The following is a 16605-nucleotide window of genomic DNA, read 5'->3' on the forward strand; positions in this document are numbered from 1 at the left end:
GTGAAGAGTTCTTCTACGTATGTCTGTGCACACGTGCAGGACTGACATGTAACATGCAGAGTGCCTAGTGCCTAGTGCCGGTGTGGTTCACAGGAACATTTTCAAACCCATATGAAATAGGCAGGGATGTGCATATGTGAGTGTGGGTGCGTGCACGTCTGCTGGTCTTTGCACATGCTGTATGCATGTATACATCTTTCTTTCTAAGTGTGCATATCTGTATATCTGTGTTCCTGTGTGTTTACCTATTGATCTTGTCTGTGTGTCAGACCCGACACTGTCTCAAATTGATCTCCTTCATGCTATTTCTCTTGTGTAAGAGTATCTTGACTGATTGTTGACCCCAGAGTGTCCATATTGTAATCTCATGAACTGATATTGGAACATGAGCAAACCTGCGTTTGAGCACTGGAACAGTTATCATTTTGTAATTCAGAAAAATATAAACCTGTCATTGTATTTAATGTAACTTCAAAGATGTTGTACGTGCCCTTTTGCTGTATAAATCCTGAATCAATATGATACAGTTCATCAAATTCCTTCATAAAATGTGCACAGATTATTATCTGCTGAAGTAGAAGACGATTGTAGAAAGATCCAGTCTTAAAAGTGAAGAAATTTGGACATAACATGCCCACAGCAGCTCTCACAAACAGGGTTAGTGTTTCAACAGCTCAGCATGTTCAGATGATCTGACCCAAAGAGATGTGTGTTTGTGTTGAGTACATAATCCTAATGACAACAGACAGAAGAAACAGACAACTCAGTGATTCTGTTTGAGCATTACCGGAGACAGATAATAGCCAACACTGGAAATTGATCAAGTTTGATTGGTTGGTATTCAACATTGATCATTTATGAAGGGTCAACAGTGCAATCAAGGTTTGCTGCTTTGATTAAATCTTGATATGAAGGCTTAAGCCTGAGACTAAGCATGATAGAGTAGAGATTGTTAAGATAAAGGCCTCAAATGACAGATGCAGGGAGACAGAGTTGAGATAAGTTTATGTAACCATCCATGTCACTGTGTGTACTAAAACCCAGTGTCTGAATAGACAAAGGAAACACAGACACACACCTATATACAGATTACACACAGTGAACATGAACAGTAGTCTTCTGCCACTGAATTAAGGAAAATGGATCCCTGTGTGATGCAATGTAATGCAACAGCAGGAGTATGTATCATCAAAAATTCTTGATGTTGCATAATCCCAAAACCCCCAAATCCTTTTCTAGCCTCGCTTTATGGTTGGTCTTTAATGCAGACCACAACCATGCTGTCATACCCTGTTCACTGTTCTCTGAGAAACTGACATTTAAGACTGGCCAATCGAAACGTTTATCACCGCCACATTTGGATGATTCAACAGAAATGGAAGCAAAAGTCATTGAAAATGATAAGTCAGGCTGCAAGAGACAAAAGAGATGAATGTGTTGGAATGCAGAAGTCTCTGTGTAAAACCTAAATAAAACAGAACGTGATCATTTTTCAAACCTTTTTGACAAAGACTAGAAAACAACAATCTATTGTTTTACCTCATCATCTTTACTTGTTTTTGTAAATATAGCTGTGGAATGCCCCAAAAACACCTGTTTGGAACATTCCACAGGTAAACAGGCTGATTGCTAACAGGTGATAGCATCATGATCGGGTATGAAAGGAGCATCCTGGAAAGGCTCAGTCGTTCACAAGCAAAGGATGGAGCGAGGTTCACCACTTTGAGAACACATGACTGTATAAAGGAGATTAATACATGGGCTCAGGGACACTTTGTCAGTCTGGAGAATGGAAAAAAAAATTACACTGCATTTCATTAGTAGTTTCACTTCCCCTCATCCACTTACTCTCAGCCTGGTGTTATGTAACGACATATGTTGCACAGATGCCACTTGGAGAGCAGAGGCAAAGTGGGGAGTGGGGTAGTCAGGTTTAGATTAAGCTTGCACACTTCCAGCCCAAACTAGCATGGATTGAACACCGGTTGCAGGCTTAACTATGCTGCTTATTACAAATCATCAGGAATACCTGCAGAGTAATTTCAATGAGGCGAGGGCATCTTCTGCAGATAATTGCAATATGTCAACACTTTGTAATTAACTACATAAGTGATTTTGAAATTTCTGTTTGTGATCTGTATCATGAGTTTCATAAGTATTACAGGCTTATGGTCTTGCAAAACAAGATTTTTTCCATGCATTTATAGACAATGTTGGGACAGTTGAGCAGTACAACAATCTACATAAATATTAACTTCGATTAATCGACTGTTCGTTTGCTTTTTTAATTTTATTTGTGAGGTTTTTTCATAAATGCAAATAATCTGACGAGACATAAGGTGGGTAGACAAATACGGTAAAAAAGCAAAGCAGATTCCCATCCCTTCCTCTCCCTCCCACACAGTTCCAACACACTTTTTTTATATAAATGTAACAACACTTACAATGGCGGGGGGACGGCTAACAAAAATGCAGCACCAGCCTGGCCCTGTTCAAAACCACCAACCAGCACCTCTAAATCTCACTAATTAACACATTACGTCGTGTTTGTACAAAAACCAAAGCAAAAATAGCCGATAGTTATGTACAAGATTAGCTCTTGGCTGTGCGCACTGACTTCCTGAAGACTTTTGTTACGTTTGGGCAGAGTCAGACTTGCAGTTCCCACTGTTTCTAGTCTTTATGCGAAGCCAAGCAAACAGGTTGCTGGTGCTCGATCTATGTTCACCATACAGACATCTAAGTGGAATTAATCTTCTCGGCTAACTCGCAAGATGAACTAACAAGTGAACAACCTTTAGTTCCCAAAATGTCAAAATTCAAGAATAAAAGTATTGTTAACTCACAGGCAAACAAAATGGAACAGAGACATCACGTTTAGCGTGATTTATTCATTAAACATGATAAAAGCAGATTCAGTCCCAAAAAAACCTCAAATGTTAATGCCAGCTTGCTATGTACGCTGGAGGAAAAGATAAAGATCAGTCAGCTCATGCACGGTTACCTAAACACAACAAAAGCACACAACAGTGCAGGGCTGAAAAGTGCGTACAGATATCACATTACACCACCACATGCAGTGAAGGGGAGAGGGGCGCCAACAGTGTGCCACCCTGTTCGTCTGGCAGGAACGCCGGGGAAAAAAAAGTAAAGATCACTTAGTAAAGGGAAAGCCCCCAAGAAATGTTGGCAAATGGCAGTTAGCACAAATATTTCCCTGACCCATTCACATATTAGGTGGGACTGATTCGAATCTATGTGCAAAATCAAGCCACAGATACAGCACAGTAGCAAAACAGAAGTATGACCACCCTAAAATGACAAAAATGACTAAAACCGGGTCATACAGTTTAGTTCAAAAATTACTTAATAATTTACAGTTTAGATGATTTACCTCAAACAAGGCACTATCTGGAAACCGAGATTTGGCGCCACAGAAAACTGCTACCTGAAGCAACTGCAGGATGTTAAACCAACTGCAGTATAATGTCATCCAGTGTTATACATCACAGGCAACACACACACACACACACACATACATAAAACTAAATGATTAAAGGGTAACTGCTACCTCAGTGGGGTAAAAGATGATCCAGCCTGCAGGGCCTGGGCAACAGCTTGCCTCAAGTGCCTGTAGCAAAGAGTTAAAGCTGATCAATGAGAGTCTTCAAAAGTGTTCATCCAGATTAAAACGAGGTCAACTTGTAAACATCAGGAGGGCAGCCTGTTCCCCGGCCATGCTGGACAACAGGCACCGAGAGTGAGCTCCGGGGTTCTACCTCCATCTACCAGCTCTCAATGAGTCCAGGTACCTGCCAGTGAGAGAGCCAGATCAAGTTTCCATGGAGAGAGAAACCAGGCCAAAAGCCTCCTATTCACAGCATCAAATGTAAAAGCACTCATTGTTCACAATGGCCTCTATCACTGTCATATTACTATATCTTATTTCAATGCTTTTACTGATGAATTTGCATGTTAGCAGCATTTTATTGTTGCATCTGGTTGAGGTGGGGCTGATTTGAGCTGCTTTATATATACTGTTACTTTCATGAACCGTCTAACAATGCACTGTGTTACATATACTTAATACAATTTTTTTTTTAAATCTTAAAATGGAAAGGAATTAGTAGCTCTAGCTATAAGATGAATGTACTGTAAAAAGTGCAATATTTCACCATGAAATGTAGCAGACTGGAAGAAAATGGATATACACAAGTGAAGTACAAGTAACTCAGAATTCACTTAGATGGAAATGTAATTGATTTACTTTTCGCCACTGATGCACTGGGAAAGAGACCAGATATCCGGCACGACTGAAAGACGCAAAGACAGACAGGAAGGCACGATGAAAAGACAGAGAGACAGACCGGCCTTTACCTTTCTGTCAAGCCACGTCATTCAGTCACTGAGCCACTACCTTGACACAGTAACTGTCTGAACTCCGGCCAAACTTAAGGACAGGGACCTGGAGCAGTTCAAGTTAATGTGTCACCACATTTGGCTTTCGGGCCCCATTGTGAAATCCTTGTGTGAATATGTGCAGGCCATGCAGTGCTGTCAGGGGGGAAAGGGAGGGTTTATGGTCAAAGGGGCTTATCTCAGCGATTGATCCTCTGGTATAAAATGCTGCCGATGGCAGAGACTCAGTGTGGACATGCTGCTTCAGCAGTGAGCCTCCAAACCACCTACTCTCTCCTTCTCCTCACACTTAACCATCAACGCCTTCCTCTTCAGTCAGCCATGGGAGTCGCATACAGCGTCGGAGAGTAAGTGAAACGAACCATCAGGATGTCTGAACGTGGTGGTGTTATCTGGAAGTTGAAAGGGACAGTATTCTGCAATGCTGTTTTCAACTATTTAAAGCAAGACAGTGTGAGCTCAGGCTTGTAAAGACCATTTAATCATGAGAAGATTTCAAATTCAGCCTTCAAAATTGATATGTGCAAAAGAAGCAAGTTATTTTTGTCACTCTATGCAGGCTGATATATGTAGGCCGAAGAGTTGGAGATTGTGTGCGTGCGTGTGAGTGTGGCAAAACGAGAGAGAGAGAGAGAGAGGGGGAGGGAGAGAGAGAGAGAGCGAGAGAGGGAGGGAGGCTGGATTGAGGTTAAACATCCCTAAATTCAAAGTGAGTTCAAATTGACTCCCAGGATTTCAGCGCTGAATTACCCAGAAGTGGTTCACTTCGGAGAAACTGGAGAAGGAAGCAGAATCCACTATAAAAAAATAACTCCAAAAAAGGGGCTCTTCTGATATCCTCAGTCTGGCATGATTAATGCATCCAACATTCAAAGCATGCTGCACTTTCCTGCTATTCATGCCCAGGCGTGTCTCAACAGATATCAGAGTATGTCAGGGTGGCATTTATTCAACTTTTTATGTGTGTTTTTCTCCTCTCATGGGAAATAGAGGTTTGGCCAACTGTCATTCATACTTCAGGTCTGCAGCAACGCTACCTGCTCAGAGTCAAGTCAAGTCAAAGACGTGCTTACAGTGTTAACTTAGAGTGATTCTGCTTTAGTTTAATTCGTGCCCAGTGTTTTCTGATATTGCATCATTGTAACTTGATTCTGGTGTTTGATGATAGAAACACTTTGCTTTTTCTGTTCAAAGCTATTTCAGCAGGCCACTTGAATAAACACTATCCATTTAAATACAATATATGATGATGATCTGTAAGTTAAAAAAAAACAAAAACAAAACACACGCTTTGTCCTTTTGCTTCCACAGGGTCGACCACCTCTACACCTTCTTCGTGCAGTGGTCACCAGAAATCTACACCAAGGGTAACAAGAAGCGCCGTCAACCCCACTACCACATTAGAGAGAAACATCAGAAGCGCTATCTGGTAGTGGAGAAGAACAAGGTGGCTGTGATGAACAAGCTCCTCAGTAACCCTGTCAACCCCACTGCTAACAACTGGGAGGTAAGGTTTGCACTAACGCACACACACACACACACAGTCGACTTAAGACGAAAACAAAAGCCCTCTGTGGCTCTTCAACTGCAGTTATTATTAGGTCAAGACAATAAACTCTACACAGTTCAAGCATCTCTTGACAAAAATCATCAAGTATCCCCGACTTACAGTAAATGAGGCACCAGAGTGCTTGGCAGTTATCCCAGAGGTTGTGGGAAATCCCACTGTCTCTATATATGGACATCCTATCTCCCCCCCTCCCTTCACTTTCCTGTTTAGAGAGAAAGGAAACTGTTCAATGTCAGAGCGAACCAATGAGAAGCCCCTCCAAACAAGTCTCCAACCAATGGCATTTCAAAAAGAGAGTGAAAGTAATCCAGAGGACGCATAAGTGATGAACGCTGGCCGGTGTGGTTAACAGACATGTGGTACTGCAGAGCGCAGAGCTTGACAGATAAATCAGGAGCTATGAAGCTGCTGCCGGAAAATATCAAAGTGCTTTATTTTGCCAGTGTGGAGCCGTATGTCGAGGTAGGACTTCTACGCTGCGTGTACTCGTGTACTGTACTGCATTTATGGGGTGTGGGTGAAATATACTTAACTTTGGGGTTAAAAAATGTTTTTATCATCCTTCCACCCATCCTTGCTAGCCGGCTGGTCACTTGTGGTGCTGCTTTGCTGTGATGCCTTGCATTTTGCAACTTACTGGAGCAGTAGCATGTGTACAGTTCAGATTTTACCTGTGCACTGTCTGCACATGAATCACTGAACCACAGACCACGGACCTGTGTGTGTGAAATGTCATCAAAACAAATGTAAGATGCGTGAAAAGCAAGAGTGTGAACACGTTTGATTTTGAACCGACTTGTTGCATCTTGTGCCCTCCTCCAGATTATCACGGTGAAGGACCCCAAGCGCCGCCTGAGTTTGTGTAGCTCGGAGGACTCTGAGGTAGAGGAGCCTGAGTACCAGGAGGAAGACGACAACGTTCTTCCTGTCCTGGGCGACCATAGCCAGCTGCTGGATGACCACCACCTAAAGAGAGTAAGTGGAGGATTACAGCCATCAACAAATTTTTGGCCTTGATGAACTGTGATGATTATTCTTATACATTTCAGTATGACATCTTCTGAGTAACAACTCCTTTTCCAACAGCTTGCAGCACACATGCCGGCGAGGACCCAGGGCTATCCATGGCAACTGGTGTACAGCACAGCCATCCATGGGAGCAGCCTGAAGACTCTGTACAGGAACATGGCTGGTCTGGACAGCCCTGTGCTGCTGGTCATCAAAGACATGCATGAAAAGGTTTGCATCTTTATCGTACAACTATAACACATTTCACTGCAGAAATGTAGTCACAGTGATGAAGAGTATAGCCGTGGGGACTCCTTTAATGACCTGGTGACTTACACTTTTCAGGTGTTTGGGGCTTTTTCTTCCGATCCGTTCAGAGTCAGTAAATACTGTTATGGCACAGGAGAGACCTTCCTGTTCAGCTTCAACCCTGACTTCCAGGTAAGAGTGCAAGTATTTTTTGTTACTTTTACAGTCTGGTTACAAATTATATCCACCAGAAAGTCTGAGAACTGGTGTATTGTTATTATAAGAAAAAAAAAAAACATTTAAAAGCAATTCTCCAGCTATGGAAACTAAACACTATTTCAGGAAAGTGACAACTTTCAGAAAATGTTACGTATGAATTTCACATATTTGAAACATGTGCACTGGGTTTGAATACAAGTTTCTTATGCATGACGTTTTACATTTGTACAGGCATACAGGTGGAGCGGAGAGAACTCCTACTTTGTGAGTGGCAACCTGGAATCTCTGCAGATTGGTGGAGGAGGGTAAGTTATATGGTTATTGATTTCCCCTATAAAATATAGATGTGCTTAGCAAAGGAGAAGGCAGAAGTTACATCGAGATTACAGCATCTGTTATCTGAGAGTATAAAACAGTAAAGCAAGTTTGAAAACAGTTGACGTTAAAGTGCTATTTTTTCTTGGTCTGTAGGGGTGGATTTGGTCTGTGGCTGGATGCTGATCTGTACCACGGTTCAAGCTTTTCCTGTCCCACCTTCCACAACGCGTCTCTCTCCACGCAGGAAGACTTCAACGTACAAGACCTCGAAGTCTGGACAGTGCAGAACTGAGAGAGAACGTCTGACAAGATGAGACAAAAACACAGTAGAACCCACTGTCCGGTCTGGAGGTACAAAACACCAGATTTTGAGGAGTGCATGTGGTGTAGCCATTACTGTACAAAACCTGATAGAGCAGTTGCGATTATCTGTGCACCTGCCTCAGATTAGCCCATACAGTATGAGGTCTGCTCCCGGGATTCTTGGGCTGGACTCTCTGCTAATGCTGGTTCGATCTGTGCCTGTTAAAGACAAGTGGCTGGATGCAATCCTGCGATTCAGGGTCCTGCTGCTGTAAACTACTGGCTGTTCATCAGTAGCCCTGTGCTAAGCCCAGTAAGTAACTGGCATCTGAAGCTTTAAGCCCTCCATGCCCTCCTTTGGCTGTGGAGAGCATTATAATACAAAGTTCACAGTAACACTGTTGGATAAAAGGTTTGCAACAACTGTAAGCACATTCAGGATTTAAGGAAAATGCTGTTTTTTAATTTTCTGTCTAACGACCAAATGTGTTTGTGAAATTTTAAAGTGTGTGTTTTCAGTACATATCTCTGTGTGTGTATAAGTGTGCTCATCTTCTGTTTGCTCTCATGGCCCCAAAGTTTAGACATACTTGACACATTAAGGGTCATATAAATATTTAAGACAAAAAAAGGTTCACTCTTATATAATAGGACACACACTGGCCTATCTGGATGCTAATCAAGTTTTTTTTTTCTTAAATGAGGTCTGGTTTAAATGTCGAACTACAAGACCTGTCCGTTCAGGTTAATAAATAAAAGTACAGAGTTGCACTATAAACAACTAAGTATCTGTGATGTGTGACGTTCGTGGAGGAAGGGACCTCAACTGTTAACTGTCACTTCTGTTTTTTGAAGGTGACACACCTGCCCGTCTATTTGCAGATACGGAAAATATTTTTCAGGAAGACTCAAGATTACATTTCAGATCTTTCAAATCTTTTTACTATCTATATATTTAAATGTATTTTTTATGAAAACTCAAGCAGAAAAGCAAAGCAACATTTCATGTTGTTCCTTTTTGTTTGTTTAACATTTCTTTATGTTTGTGTGTAAATCAGATCCTGCAAGGCAGTGCTGGCGCTGCCAATATTGTTTTGTGGAACCACATTAAAACTTTTTTCTTTCCTGGTGAAAAACAAGATTTTTATAGAATTCATATTTTATTATGAATAAACCCTTAAAACATCACCTTTTCCACTGAGGAAGCTGTTACCAATTGTCATGTTTGTGTGACTCCAATCTTTGCACCTGTGTCTCACTGTACTTGTGCTATAATATGGCAAAGGTACAGAGAGAACAAATACACAAGCATATATTAGGATAAACAGAGCAGCCACAAAATACATTTTCTTATTGGATATTCACACAAAAAGATGGAACAATGAAGTAAAGCAGAAGAAGTTCAGAAGAACTGAACAACTGTAATCGTGCAACTTGCACAGGTAGCACAGGTAGCTGTACCTGTAGGAACTTCAGACAGCAGAAAAGAGACTCCCCGCCCACCAAGCCTCCAGGACACCATACATGGACCTGATGCTGTTTAATGGTCTGCACTTCTCAACAACAAAACAACCCAAAAAATATTTACACCAAGCAAATCAGCAAATAAATGCTGGTGCTTTATGCCGCATGTTAATGTTCATATATCCATGACAGCATGCACGAGTAGTAGACAGAGTACACTCTGGACAGGCGGTCAGATGCATTCACACCACTCAATTTAACGTTTTCGTTTGATCAGACTTGCTTTCAATGAATTGTTTTTTTAGATCTTGATCTGCTGATACCAAATCTGATCAGACATTAATTTTTAATATATTTGATTTAATTTTCCTCTAAAATGGCTCACAGTGCGTACACATGTACACAAAAAGACCACACATAGACAGTATGAATGGGTTTGATTTCCTTTGCTGTTTTGTAGAGTATTTTATATTATGTTGTCTGATGTGGGGACAGACATGTTTTTTTAGACAGCCTCTTTTCATTTCAGGCAAGAACAAAACCATTTGAATGAATGAATGAATGAATGAAGGCTTTATTTCGAACGTGTAATCAACAAAACAATCTTCTTTACATGGAAAAAAAGGAGCAGGAAGAAGCATAAGCTTAAACACTGTGTGTCGAGGTTAGTAAGCAAAAATACCGCGGAAAAAGATGAAAACCACAGCGAATTCCCCAATGATGTAGGTTCTGTGGTAGGTGGGAGGGGAATAACTGCATCATACCTTGAACGGAAACAGGTACAGAAAGGCTAAAACCGTTAGGTTACAAAAACAAACAAACATACAATAATGTATTTAGTCTGTTTCTGTTTTCCGTCCTAAACGCCTGTAAGGAAACAGTCATATTCACAGAGTCATCAGCCCTCATGACAATGTGACCTGTGAATTTTTAATTAAAATATGCAGAAGAAAATTCTAAGCACTTCATTGATGAGCTGAACCAAGGCAATGACCACTGCGCCAAAAGAGGGACATGGAGAAATTAGACATGGATTTTGTTTAAGTGATAGAGTTGGTTTACCTAACATGCCAGGTATCGTGTGATCTCGCAAATTCGGCTTCCCAAAGTAAACAGCTAAAAACGGGTTAATTGACTTAATGTAATATGTTGAACTACACCGCTCTCTGGTGGTAGTTTTAGTCGCTTACACTTACACTGAATCAGCAATCTTTCGGTTTCCCCTTGCCAGCTCGTTGAGCTCTGGGCTCGATTGTGCAGGTCTTACTATTGACAGTTCAGTATACAGCAATGGCAGGAGTCGAGGTTGCACAGCTTGCTCAGGTGGATGTTTCCAAAACTAGCAGCCTGCCAGTTGAAGGATATGACAAGAAATGTATTTTCTGCAAGATTATAAACAAAGAAATGGACACGGAGCTTCTTCACTGTGTGAGGACATTGTAATAATCAAATAATATTGAGTGCCGAGCTCGCTAGCTAGCGTTAGCCTGTTGCTTTTGTAAACAGCTGTGTTTAGAAATAGCGTGATGCGTGATGTAACAGATACGGACTTTGTGGGGATGTAGCTAATATTTAATTTGATTGAATTCGTTCAGACTATGTTAGATAACTGTACATTAATTTAGCTGCCACATTTTTATTGAACATGTATGTTATAGTAAATATCTTTATAGATTTGTTGGCTATTGTATTGTCTTGCCGGGTGTGCTTTTACACACCAATGACCCTAAAGAAATTCAGCTGCATTTATTTTGCCTGACACATGCTCTCAGTGGAGGCTCCAGTTTGAAAACCACAGCTGCAGAGGAGATGAAAAAGAGCTGAAATAGCCTTCAGCTAGGTGACTAGATTTGTGATTTAATTAACTAACAACAAAAAGTTAATTAACAAACAGTTTAAAAATAAGTTTCACTTAAGTAAAGGCTATAGTGTGCACCATTTTACCCTTCCGGTTCTTAAGATGATTAATTATTTTGTATTTTCTGACTTATTCATTTATCTTTGCTGCAGGATGAGGAGATCTCATGTTTCAGAGACATCAGACCTGGAGCTCCCCACCATTACCTGGTTGTCCCAACCAAACATGTTGGGAACTGTAAATCTCTCAGTAAAGAACACGTGCCTTTGGGTGAGGTCTCAACTACATACCTTCTTTCTGGTGCTTGTGGAATGGTTGCACTTTGAAAAATTGTACACTATCGATGTTGCTGTCCTCAAATTTATACCAATTCAGCCAATTTGAGTGACAATGCATTGCTAACTGATCCTGTGGACTGGAACTTGTATCTTCTGTAATTATTCAACACCTGATAGTGCCAGAGTAAAAAGCAATAATCTTTTTTTTCTAGTGTCTTATTTTAAATGACAAATTATATTATTTTTGAAATGTAACTCATGTTTTTGTTGCCATACCCAGTGAAGCAGATGGTCGAGACAGGGAAGGAGATCCTCCAGAAAAACAACGTAACCGACCTTGTTGATGTCAGGTGGGCTACATTCAGTATTTTGTAGTTCACAGCTATTCACACTGGTAGCTTGTAGTGGCTCATGAATGTAGTTGCTACAGTGTTACAACTACAAAGCGAACATCTCCAGACATTTACAGTGAAGCAGCTTTGGTCTCTTGATGTCACATTAATCCCACATCAACAGTAAACTCAGTTTTTCTGTTTACAAATAGTAACTGGCCATTTATTTTGAGGTGAACTGTCCTTTTAATAACAATTCACACTAATAGTCAAGACCATGTGTGTCTGGACAGACAAACAAGCAAACAATCCGCAGTGATGCCAGGTACTGATAAACAGTAATACACATAATCACATCTACTTTAATATAGTGTAAACTGAACTGTGCTCTGTACTCTTTGCTAAGTAAACAGAAACTGTCATAGATAATCTTTGAAATGGTAGTGTTATTGTTGTTGTTTGTATTTGGTAATATATCTGTTGCTCTGGTGATGGAACAACTGAGCAACATCCTACCTGTGGAGCTGTGAGACTCTGTGCACTGAATACTTTCTCTTTGTCTGCAGGTTTGGATTTCATTGGCCTCCATTCTGTTCTGTCACACACCTACACCTCCATGTCCTGGCACCTGCTAGTCAAATGGGCTTCATGTCCCGCCTCGTCTACAGGCTCAACTCCTATTGGTTTATCACAGTAAGCCCCCCCCCCCCTTCATTATTCCCACTAGAAATGCAGTTGTACATTTAAGGAGAAAATATGCTTATCAGAAAATAGTAATTTCTTTCAGGCAGTGGTTTAAAAGTGTAGAGATCGTTCACCTAATAATTAATCCCTAATGATTGAACAGACTGATTGTTTTTACTGTTTTTGCACATTTATTCTGAAAAATAGTTTGAAGCCACTCAACCTATACGCAGTAAGAGTGTTTCTCTTCACAAAAGCTGAAAGTATTCACGAGGGTATGAAAAAATATGGTTGTTATTTAATGGCTTGCACTTTATTTAAAATCAAAGCCAGTCTGTGTCCCCTGCTGCATAAGGACTGAACAGTTTGAATGTAGGTATTATAGAAGTAACTGGGTAGAGGACACTGCTCTGTAGATCTGGATATTGAACACTTAAATCTCATTTAGTTCAGTAATTCTCTTAGTGACACCAACCCTGCAGTGCCACCATATTACAGGTAGTATTTCTGTCAGTAAAATATCTGTTCTGTCAACATCTGTTAATGTTTTGCAGGCAGACCAGCTGATTGAGCTTCTCAGCTCTAAGGGAGAGACCAACTGATCACTTTGGATCCCATTCCTGCTGTTTACCACTAAACATCCAACCTTTTGGAGATGTCATGTTGAATGACGCACACTCACACTCAAGTTGCTGTCTGTCTGGTCAGAGCCAATGACAGTATTTTAAGATGGTGACATATTTGGAACAACAGGCCACTTAAATTTTTTTTTGGTATCAATGCTTTTAAGAGTAGAAGGCAAATGGAGGCTTGAATAAAACCAAATCTTGTTTTTTGCTACCTGAGACGTGTCACACAAATGTTCTAGGATCATAGGTAAATAGTTGTTTTAGTGTGTTTGCAGAGGGTGTTAATTGAATCTACATTAATTCACCACAATAAAATGCATTTACAGTATGGATCAAGTAGCATACAGCTTGATTCACATCTGTTAACGCTGAAGATATTCTTTCTTAGAAGTAGAACAATAGATGTATTGAGAGGACCATAATGAAATGATGATGATGTTTTTATTATCGGCATTTCACAGCAAGAGACGGCCAAATAATTCACAAACTATTTCTTGACATGCAGGACTGCCTTAATGCTTTGCAGAGTTTCTGAAAGTAGCTGAAATTCATTTAGACTGTAAGAAAAAATGAATTTGTATAATTCCTATACTGACAGAAGATATCAGACAGTTATGTATACGATGAGTTCCTCAGCTATGTTGAGTCATCTCTCTACTGATGGGCAATTTGTGGCCTAGCTGACATGGGTCAAAGCACAGGAACATCTTCATTAACGATTTATAAGATTCCTATACAGTGAAAGCAGCTAAGTCATCCTCTGACACTGTAAAGTATGCTCAATGATCTCAGCAAGCACTGAAATACGTATCATGGAGTTTTTGTTAATACACACTTATTTGTATTTGATTTGATGTAATGTCTCCTGATTGTGTCAGGACATAATACGAACTGGTGCATGAAATTAATGTTTATGCTATACTGTACGGCTGAATATTGGCAGTGCAAAGAAAGAAAATCATAATGTCTGTATTGTACAAAAGGGAATGCACTTTAATTATTGAATTTAGAATAAATAATATATTGCTGCTCCGCAGTGTGTTTCTAATGTAGTGAGTCACAGATATCACATTCCACTCTCTCTCCCTGTTATTAGTTTACTACAGCAGTCAGTGCTTACAGTTCACAAAGCAGCAACAGTAATACAATAACAGAGCAAACACTATTCTTTCTTTATTATAATGCCAGAAGCATTACTTGCTAATTGATCAGTATGCTACTGCCTTATTCTAAAAAATATATAAGCTTGCATGGCCATTGCTTTTATTATTTATGGCAAATATCAGTCAGTGCATTGTTTATGATGTAGTCCTCACTCCATTACAGTGGCATTGTTAATTTATTGCACATCCATCTCAGTGAGGTTCCGGTATACAAAGTTTCAAATCATAATGAGGTTGCCTGAAGTACAAAGCACACCTGTAATAAATACATGCTCTGAAGCATCGAAGCCAAGTCAGATCATGTTCATCCTATAGCACCATATTGTCTGTCACAGGCAGCGTCATGTTCTCTTGGGCTTTAGTTCAGTCTCATTAACAACTCTGACTTCATTTCAGCTGCTCACTCCTCCACTTTCCCCACATTAAAAAGCTGGTGAAGGAAACGTAGCAAACACGATTTGTTCAGCTAAGATCTTAGCTGTTATCTCTCCTCACTGCTATTTAGACCAGGGGTGGTATAGCAACACAGTGACATCCGGTACATGACAACATGTAAATACATTAAAATGCAATGCAATACATGAAATTTGTCTTTGTTTTATCCTGCCATGATTCTATTCCTCTTGACATATAAGTTTCTTACATGGCTATATTACAATGAGTGCAATTCCCCTGGTATCTGGATACTACAGTGAGTGCTGCCATGAAGTAGCTCTATACTGTCGCTGCATGTACTGCATGTAACATTAATCAAGGCATAAACGCTAATCTGAGTTTCTGATCACTGCAACAGAGTGATAATTACATGGTCATCCTGCCCCTGCCACAGCATCTCCCCCTCAAAGTCAACCAGCCTCTGCTTCCTTGCTCGAAGAAGAATCCCCACCAGTTTATTAGAGATAGTCACATAATGCTCAAACAGTTTCCCAAATTCTACAGTGATCACTTTCCCACATCTCCCGCTTCCAACCCCATCTTTGTCTCTAGGCTCTCCAATGTTCCTTATCGCCTCACACAACTCCTGAACCTCTCTGCTGATGTGTGTGTGAGCGTCTTTCCCGCGCTGCTCTGTCATGGAGCCCTGCAGGGGCCTCCCGTAGTCGTCCTGCCCCCTCTGAGGGACCACCACACTTGGCCTGGTGTCATGACTGAAGGGGTTGTGCTTCTGGTACTCCTGGTGCTCTTTGGACCACTTCTGCCAGTTCTCCTTTAAGCCTTTCACAGAAGCAATGCACACTGCAGTGTCATTACTAAACTGAGCAGGAGCTTGGGAGTCATCTTCAGTTTCCATGACGGTGGTGCTCTGGCTGTTCGTCCCCATCACCCGATCCACTGAGGAGAACATTACATACCTTTCATTAGTAATATAAACATACAATACTGTACTCACAGAATTATAAGCCTTTACAGTTTTTGATGCTTTAATATGTAAAAAACAACTACAAAGTCATCTAAATAAGGTCTGGATTCAGAGCCAGACTTCATATTTCACCTAATTATTGTTGCTCTGTAATGTATTCAGTAATGTTTCTGTATATGAATCTATGGTAAATGATGATTAGAAGTTCAGTGATGCTTGCTTCAGCTCAAAATCTGGACAACAAATTCAACAGACAAATAATAGAAACCAAAGAAAATTGGAAACATTACTTACATAAATCAGTGTCAGTTCATCGTCAGAACTAGAAGGAGTGAATATCCTGCTTTGTGAAGTAACCTAATTCTATACAACCTTTCAGAGATTTGGAGCAAACGATTATCAAAGCTGATCCAACTTACATTTCACACACTGACTCGATCCTCACTTCAACTGCAATAATATTTCATTGTGGCCAAAGTGCAAACAAGTCCTGTGGTTACACTGTAACTATGTAGTTCCATTTAACAAAACTGAAGCACTGCTGACAGCAGCAAGAGTGCGGATGCTTTTCTGTCCCGAAGCAAAACCATTCTGATGGACATCTGTCTCGGCCAGTGGCCTGTTAGAGAAGATCCGGGCAGCCAATCACTGATCAGAGAGGGAGACGAGGTGCCTGTGAGGCAAAGCAGATTATGGACTGGAGAAGAGTTTATCCGGGCACGCGAGTGCAGAACAGTGAGTTATTGATAAC

General features: G+C 40.6%; 3 protein-coding genes across 4 annotated transcripts; 2 read left to right on the forward strand and 1 right to left on the reverse strand.

Annotated features, from left to right (window-relative positions):
* The first annotated feature begins 6294 nt into the window (after window positions 1–6294).
* Window positions 6295–9274, forward strand: LOC121610702 (nuclear receptor coactivator 7). The gene is made up of 6 exons (XM_041942939.1): window positions 6295–6451; window positions 6812–6964; window positions 7076–7228; window positions 7343–7438; window positions 7697–7770; window positions 7937–9274. The coding sequence occupies exons 1-6, from the start codon at window positions 6344–6346 to the stop codon at window positions 8073–8075; spliced, it is 723 nt and encodes a 240-aa protein (XP_041798873.1). The 5' UTR covers window positions 6295–6343; the 3' UTR covers window positions 8076–9274.
* A 1566-nt stretch (window positions 9275–10840) lies between these two features.
* On the forward strand, window positions 10841–14363 carry hint3 (histidine triad nucleotide binding protein 3). Its single transcript, XM_041942985.1, has 5 exons — window positions 10841–10978; window positions 11561–11678; window positions 11967–12036; window positions 12585–12711; window positions 13257–14363. Exons 1-5 carry the CDS (start codon window positions 10841–10843, stop codon window positions 13302–13304), a joined length of 501 nt encoding a protein of 166 aa, XP_041798919.1. The 3' UTR covers window positions 13305–14363.
* A 32-nt stretch (window positions 14364–14395) lies between these two features.
* On the reverse strand, window positions 14396–16374 carry si:dkey-29b11.3 (actin-binding Rho-activating protein-like). Of its 2 annotated transcripts, none has more exons than XM_041942983.1 (2): window positions 16274–16374; window positions 14396–15826 (listed from the first exon to the last, which is right to left on the reverse strand). In XM_041942983.1, exon 2 carries the CDS (start codon window positions 15813–15815, stop codon window positions 15276–15278), a length of 540 nt encoding a protein of 179 aa, XP_041798917.1. In that variant the 5' UTR covers window positions 15816–15826; window positions 16274–16374; the 3' UTR covers window positions 14396–15275. The 2 variants fall into 2 exon arrangements, with proteins under 2 accessions (XP_041798917.1, XP_041798918.1); XM_041942984.1 differs by lacking the exon at window positions 16274–16374 and adding an exon at window positions 16149–16259.
* Window positions 16375–16605: the final 231 nt, after the last annotated feature.

This window comes from Chelmon rostratus, chromosome 8 (assembly GCF_017976325.1).
Source record: "Chelmon rostratus isolate fCheRos1 chromosome 8, fCheRos1.pri, whole genome shotgun sequence".
Taxonomy (NCBI): Eukaryota; Metazoa; Chordata; class Actinopteri; order Chaetodontiformes; family Chaetodontidae; genus Chelmon; species Chelmon rostratus.